Source organism: Halyomorpha halys, unplaced genomic scaffold (genome assembly GCF_000696795.3).
Source record: "Halyomorpha halys isolate HHAL.00 unplaced genomic scaffold, Hhal_1.1 Scaffold255.1, whole genome shotgun sequence".
NCBI classification, from domain to species: domain Eukaryota; kingdom Metazoa; phylum Arthropoda; class Insecta; order Hemiptera; family Pentatomidae; genus Halyomorpha; species Halyomorpha halys.
The window spans coordinates 455,118-463,385 of NW_027114251.1; the positions used below are offsets into that span (position 1 = coordinate 455,118).

Here is an 8,268-nt window from a genome sequence, read left to right on the forward strand (position 1 = left end):
AATTATTTATTCTTAGGTAATTATCAATAAAAAATTCTCTAAACGTTTCCTAGTTTGAGATACAATAGATTTTTCTGTTAATATTTTTTTTAATGAAAATTCATTTCGGTATCTTTGAAATGGTAATGTAATTCTCATTTACTCTGTATGAAGTGCGCCTTCAACTCAAGGCCAGACGTTACTTCATTTTTGAAAGGCTGATATCAAATGTTAATGTTTTCCGACGTCATACATTTGGTGAATTTTTTATATGCCTTCCGACGTTCTTTAATTGCCTTCTTACACCTATCATTAAACCAAGGGACAAGCGGTCTTCTTGGGGATCCCGAAGTCGTCGGTATTGGTGCCTTTGCTGCTTTTATAATGTTGTTAGTAAGGGCTTTACAACCTCTATCAGTGTCCAAATCAGATGGATGAATTTGTGATGTGGAGGCAAAGGACGTAAAAAAAAGTCCAATCAGCTCTTTTTAGCACCCATTTCGGATTGTTATTTATGTGATTCATATTTTTAAATTTTATATAAATTGGTAAATGGTCACTGCCGTGCAAATCAGTAAGAACTGTCTAATCTATAGAATTATATAACGTTGGACTACCGAGTGTAAGATCAATTACTGAATAAGTCCCATAGCTAGGGCTAAGGAAAGTATGTTCTCCTGTGCAGGTGAAATTAGTATTGTCTATTAATTTTTCTATTATTTTGCCTGGCGTATAATTTTTTAAAGTTTGAGAACCCCACCGCGGCGAACAGTAATTTAGGTCCCACACAAAAAGCAAAGGTTGTAGTAGTTCATTAAATATGTCTAAGAGGTGTTGGTCTTCAATTAAATGATCCTGTGGTAGATATAGGTTACATACTGAGAAGGTAAAATTTATATGGATTTTAACAGCTATAGCTTGGAATTGAGTATTTATTTGGATCGGTTCGGAATAAACAGATTGCGGCAAGAAGTACTCCATGATGGCCATGATTTGTATATATCCCACCTTTCCTAAATATTTTAAAATTATATAAATTTCTTTCGTCATGATTTGAAAGATTGATTTCCTGAAGGGGTTTACAAAACGGATTTATATCTCTAATCAAAATTTTAAGATTATTAAAATGAGTTTTTAGTCCGTTACAGTTTTATTGTAGTAATGACATAAAAATAAAATAAAGGAGAGAAAACATCACTTTACATGAATAAATAGAGAAAATATTTAGAAATTAATGAAGTAAACATTAATGGTGGTTAAAAATTGGTTTAGTTCGGAATATTTTAGACAAAGAAAAATTAATAAAATAAAACAATAATAATAATAATTAAATAGAAATTTTGTAATAAATATATAATCAGTTTAAAATAGAAAAAGTGAAAGTTAATGTCGACTTTACTTATTAATCGTGTTTCATTTTTTCTTGGCTCTGTTTTCGTGTTTTACGTCTTGTTCTTCTTTCTTTGACTTTCGTCCATTCTTGTTGTGACTTATCTGTAAGTTCGTGGGGAACAGAGATTTCGTTCGTAGTGTTTTTTTCCGAAGAGATAGACTTCGGTAAATCTGTAGGATGTTCAGCCTCCTCAGTCTCGCGTTTGTGTGTCCAAATGGCATACAGACGGTACACCTAATTGTAATATATTGTTTTTCTGTAATATTATAAAATCCTATTTTAATTTCGCACGGAATAGTGGGGTCATTAAACGTTATAATGTAATTATTACTATTATGTTTTTCGTTATTTTTAAAGTAAGTTAATCTTTCAACCTGTTCTACATTTAGTGCTTTTAATTCTTTTTTTATTTCATCTAGTGTACAACAATTTAAATCGGGACACCATATGACACCGTGGCTCTTGTTCAATTTACCATGTGCCTCTACTTTAATTAGGTATAACATTGTTCCACATCTTAGTAGTTTTTCCGATGGCATATCTGTAAAAATTTTGATTAGAAGGGTTCCATATTAGCAAATTTGACCTCCCATAGCAAATTATTTAGACTTTTATATATAAAAAACGGCGAAATTTTTTTTTAATCCAAAGAATTTCCTTTTTCATCTCTTTTTATTATGAGAAATCTTATTCGTTTTTCTTTAATGTCGTTTGTTTTTGTGTTACATGTTTTAAATTTGGCTTTTTTTTTCGTTTTAAGGGGGAGATTCAGACATACCGTCTGATTTTATGTTTTATAATTAAGATTTAAAAAAAAAAATATATCAACTTGAAAAACAAATTAAACAAAGAGATATAGAAAATAAAATATATGTACTTCGTAGAAAAAAAAAGGAATAACATAAATAAATGAAACAGTGACTTATCGCTTGTAGACACAAGTGCTTAATCCTCTGGAGCTCGATCCACTGACTGACTTAGCGAACTGTACCCAGGTCAGCAAGGTTACCTGAAACTGAGGTAACTCCCAAATTCCGCAATTCCTATCGCTAATGTAACAAATTGTGGGTCCAATTAAATTTAAAATTGATTCAATAGATAATTTGTGTGCACCCTGAAAAAATAATTTTGTCAAGGACGGAATACTTTTTTTCATTACTGCCAGAGTAATTAATCCATTGAAATCATCATCTTCTGTCAAATTACTAATCTAGATCAAATCCATTTTCTTTAATTTGGAATGAAACTGAATAATACAATACACCTTCAATAGATAACAGATCCAACTATAAAAGGTTCATGTAAGGTTACCTACATTAACGTATATATCCTCTAAATCTCAATTTAACCGGATATCATTGGCTAGAAAAGTTTACTGCTATACTTAAAGGTTAATTTTTCAGGTTCCAGGGTTAATTATTGATTTTATCCAAGATTTCAGATCTCATAGTTTATACTGTGATGTTGAAACCGGCCCTAAATTTTCTCTGTTATAATAAAAAAAAGTCAAATAAAAAGTATAAATATTATCATTTATCCCAAGATTCTTTGAAATTCTGTCGTCCACATATTGAAATATATTTATGTATATAAAGAAAAATACAACAGCAGGACAACGATAGATATAAACCAGGTCAAACTGCTCCAGTGTTCGAGAACACTTGCCCAGGCTTGCTTTGTTCTGGTGTTTTAGAATAATTTGTACAATGAGAATTTTGAATTTTCTTAATTTAAAATTAAATTATATTCAAATTAATTAATTATTTTACTAACAATAATTCAAAAAATAAATTTTAATACTTTATAATCCATTAAACATTACACACTGATGTTCCTGCATCATGTGGTGCACACTATATGGTGTCACCCTCAGAGACCGGAATAAATTCTATTTAATTTTAATTATAAGTAGATGGTCAAGGTTGCAGTCAAAAAAAGAAGATTAAAAATATTTTAATGTCCCATTTAATTTTATTATCTGTGTCCACATCCATCAAAACCACTCTAACTGCTATTGGTTCCTTTGTAAATAGGACAATTACTTGCAGAAGATTTTTCAGGACTTTTTCCAGAAATGACTGTTCTGTTTAAAACGGAAGATTTGAATCGAACTATTATCATATGGCTACTGGGGATTGTAATACCAGCGCCCCATGTGGCCGAGATAACAGAACCCACTCACTCGCTAGCGAGCTGTGGCCAGAGGCAGTCTTCCTTTCTTCACTTCTATTCTGTAAAGAAAACCATGAGTGAGTAAGGACACTTCCGAAGAGCCCTACGGTAGCCAAGGAGAAGGTAGATGAAGGGTTTCAAAATTATTTACATATGTGAAATACCCCTCCCCCCCCTTTTTTTTTATTATTACTTTTGAATACAAAATTATATTATCAGAAGTGATTTAAAAATTAGAAAATTAATTAGATTAGTGAGTTATCCGGCACGTACAATTTGAACGAAGTGAGCCTTCAACCTAAGGCGTTACTTCATTTTTGATTGATTGGTTTGATATTGTTAGTGGACTGTCTTGGAGTTAATTGCAATGAAAATAATGCATAAAATAACAGAAAGAAAATTTAGTTAAAAATAAAATTAGTTGAAAAAGAGAGAATATTAAATGTTAAATACTAAATCTATAGTAACTACAGGCTATGAAGGGTGACCGAAACAAAACATTTATGATTAATGTGTGTTAATTAATTTTGATTAAAGGTCTATGAAAACTGTAGATATGCATATTGATGACGATGATATCTGGTGCTGGTGTGAATCATATAAAAATATGGAAGGTGACTTACTCATGCTTCTATCTTCTTCTACTCCACAACCCTCTATCTACCCTCTTCTCGGCTGCCAGAGGGCATTTTGGAAATGTCTGTACTCATTTCCACCAAAAGATGCTGCTTTTCCAGAGAAAATATGTCTCTTCATGCACTGCTTTTGGCCACAGCTCGCTAATGAGTCTTTTTTTCATCTCGGTCACATGAGGTGCTGGCGTAGCTAATTAGCCATACGATTATAGTTTGTTTCGGATCCCCCGTTTAAACGGATCAAACAGTCCACCTGAATCGGCTAAGGATGTTTTACTTAATGATAAGATAATGTAGGCTGAAGATTTACAACTCAAAATTATATTTATGCACAGACTTGAAGAAAGAAAGGGAAAAAGTACGTTTTTATTTTGTTATTAACAACTTGTAGGAGCTAGAAATATTTACCTTTAGGTTTTTTTGTAAATATTGCCGTCCTATTGCACTCACAAGGAGAGGCCACACACGAGGGATTATTGATTTCAATGAAACTTTTTTTTTAAATAATACTAGTCAAAATATATTAGAAATATTTCCGAGGGTTTTTAGTTGTGTTATTAGCACATTTGATTTCCGAAAAGAATCGTAGGTCTGCAGTTAGTTTTGAATACGAATTTCATAGGTATTAAAAATTTTTTTTTCTCTTTATTTTCGTCTTCCAGGGGCCTTATTTTTTTATTTATTTTTTTTTTTTCAGAAATTGAAAGTTCCAATAATTTCAACAAGACTCCACTGTTCTAATGTAACTTAAAAACGGTTTAGGACCATCTAAACTGCACCCAATTGTACAATCTGGACCTAAGTACACAAATCAGACTGGAGGTATAAGTTTTCTTTATTTGAAACTACATTTTATCTATTATGAACGCAAGTAAGCTAAAGACTACCGATTAGAACAGCGGAAATTCAGGATGGGGTTGAATAAAATTTTAATGAGTGAACGCTGGATATTACCAGAAAAAAATCTTTTAAAAATTGAAAAAAAAAATTACAATAACATTAATTATAGCGTCTTTTTGTTATTTGTATTGTTTTATACATTTCTTATAAAAAAAAAATCGTTTGATAAAAAGGAGTAATGTGAGAGCGGGTAGCTCAGTTGTAAGGAACTGTGCAACAAGCTCGGATCCAGGTTTGGATCCAGCTGTGATATTTGTTTCCAGCAGATAATTGTTTTGTGTTTCACAGTAGCCGTGAGTCAGACCTATGGGTTCAGGGACCCTCTGGAGTCCACCCAACCCCATGAAGTGGGTTCCCTTAATTATTTTAAAATAAAAATAATTATACTACTTCTTTATTACCACTTTATCCGTGTCATTCAGTTACGGCCCACATTAACCCAGGTAACTGTGACCTTAGTTTATTAGTATTTACAAGAGTCTAATTATATCCAACAATTTTCCCAATTATAAAAAAATCAAACGGATAAGTTAAAGTGGGAACTAAGTAATACAATAGCTTGAGGTAGTGAGGTACTTGAACTTTCTATTTAGTGTGTTCTTGTCCTTCTAAAGCTTTGACCTTCTCAATTGGTCTTCGAGTAGCTTCCAAGTCAATGATGAAACATCAAACATTTTTACAATAGCTTTTAATTAACTTTACTTTAGCCAAGGTGAGAAAAGTTCTTGTTTATCTTTAATCATTCTCCCACTGAAGCGAAATAATTACTGTTTGGAAAGTGAAACTATTGTACAAATCTTTGTAATCTTAAGGTATAAAATATTATCTCGTTTCAGCAACTTAAGGCTCGTTTACAAAATGAGTTTTTATAGCCATTGCAGGCTGACATGAAGACAACTGCATGGTTGCCATCAGGGTAGTATTTACTGTCGTACTACTATGTCTGGTGTGGTTGTTGATAGTACTACTTGACACTTAAGAGTTGATTGAAGTTTATTTACCAATTCAAGTTTAATTGTGATTAGGTGTGTAAACGTACTCTTATATCTCTGTGTCTGAGGTAATAGATACTGTGTCAAATCTCTCTTATTTTTTAGTAGTGCGGTTTAAACAAGGTTTAACTGTTTCTTCTTTTTTTTTTATTTAATATCTAAATTGAAATTTACAACTGTACCTTATAATATATTTAGTAAATTTGATTTCAGATTATAATGGTATTACACAGGCTTGTAGAGAAAGTACCCATTGGTAGCACTCTAATGAAGTTTTTACATCAGCAGGTCTAGTGGCTATCTTCTTTTCAGGCGCCTTAAAGGATTATCTGGAAAGGTAGATCAAGCTGGGCGGTTAGGGAGTTTATAATGGAAGGAATGATATCTGGTTCAGCTAGTGTTAGGATTGGTCGGGATGTCAGCTTTATATGGTGTAGAGGATGGGATCGGGAATACTACCTTCAGAAACACCAGCGGACTGAGGTTTAATTCGACGTTGTGTTAAAAAGGTTTTCGTGATCGCCATTTAATATTTTATTTTACACTCTCAGCGAATTGAAAACTTAAATTATGAACAAATAGCAAAACTTAGAACTAGACAGCGAGACCTTGCCATATGGCAATGGAAGGGCACCAGTTACAAGTTTATATACTTATTAGGTATATATTAATATTGTTATAAATATTTTTATAATAAACAGAGAAAAAAAAATAGACAGAAAGCACAATATGACTTAAATTAAAATATTAGAACTAAAAGGCTCAACCTTGGGAGTGGTTTAGGGCTCTATAAACTGTACCAAAGGGCATAAACCAGATATAATTAAGAAAATTAGAATATAAGACTTTTCATTATTAAAAACCAATTTTTCGACCTTATAAACCCTTATGATGATACCCATCAAGTGTAAATGTTTTTTTTATATTAGTCAAAAGAGCAGACATTCAGCTTCCTAGCGGTTGTAGTAACATAGGATTTGGATAAAATGGCTGTGAGTTATGAATGATTATATAAACAATGGACACCAGGAGAAAAAATCCTCTTTTTTTGCTACCTAAGAAATCGGGGAATCCAGTAGCTTTGAACCTTCCCAGGGTGACAAAGAACATTTTGGAAACAACAAGTTAATCGGTTCAGTAATTCCAAAGATTGTGTGTATGTGTGTGTGTGTGTGTGGGAGCAGAGTGCTCAGTGGTAAGGTACCGACCTATTAACTCCAAGTAAATACCCGGGTTTGAATCCGCCTGTGCCAGACAACCGTGAGTCAGTTCTGTGGGTTTGGGATCCCCCGAGGTCCACCCAGTCTGATGAAGTATTAAGAAGGTACTTAGGAAGTATTGGATAAAAATCGAGCGTGATTTTGGCCAAACCACCTCCTTGCACAAACGTTGCTCTAATATCAATACGTCCTTACAAAGTACTGCACCCCTAACTCTTCATGATTATATGTACACATATCTCATTTTTACTAAAGAAGAACAAAAATGAGATTTCAAATTTTAAGTTACCAAATTATGGTTTAAAAAAATTAATGAATATTATATATTCAATAAATCTAATCTAAAAGCTTACCTCTGATTCTGTATTCTTCAACGTCCATATTTACTTAGGCCTGCAACAAAATATCAAAATCATTATTCATATATCTACATTTATTATATACTATTAAGGAATAAAAAAAAATTAAAATAAGTGAGAGTATTTTTATTTCTATATTTTTAACAATGAACTTCTTATCTGCAAATAGTAGTGAAGTATTATCTACCATTACGTGCAAGGTAAGATTTTAATTCTTTTTTTAATTTAAAATAAATATTTTATATCGATAATAATCATTATATAAATTGAAAAATTGGTTCCATATTCGGCTGTTTTTATTTCGTTTATATAATCGTGAAAGGACAATTAGAGGTACAAGTTTAATAATAAAATGTATAATATATGACAAAATATTCACTCGTAAGATTATATATATATTTATGTAACTTACGAGTGTACGGGTTCAAAACTCAAAAAAAGATAAAAAAAAAAAAAAAAGATGAATGAGTGTATGAGAAATAACAATCATTAACCCTAATGAAATACTACATTATTTGTCCTTTTAATCTTCATAATTTATAGATTATAGGTTTTGTTAACAGAGATAGTTACGTCATAAGTTAAATAAAGTAGGCTCTCTGACTATAATTTATATAT

At 31.7% G+C, this 8,268-nt stretch overlaps 1 protein-coding gene across 1 annotated transcript in view; it reads right to left on the reverse strand.

Moving 5' to 3' along the window:
• Window positions 1–7,709, reverse strand: part of Hdc (histidine decarboxylase) — a gene marked incomplete in the record, with an annotated part of 86,263 nt that extends 78,554 nt beyond the window's left edge. Inside the window, 1 exon segment of the mRNA XM_067051467.1 lies at window positions 7,645–7,709. Within this exon segment, the coding sequence (XP_066907568.1) occupies window positions 7,645–7,672 (28 nt within the window).
• Window positions 7,710–8,268: the final 559 nt, after the last annotated feature.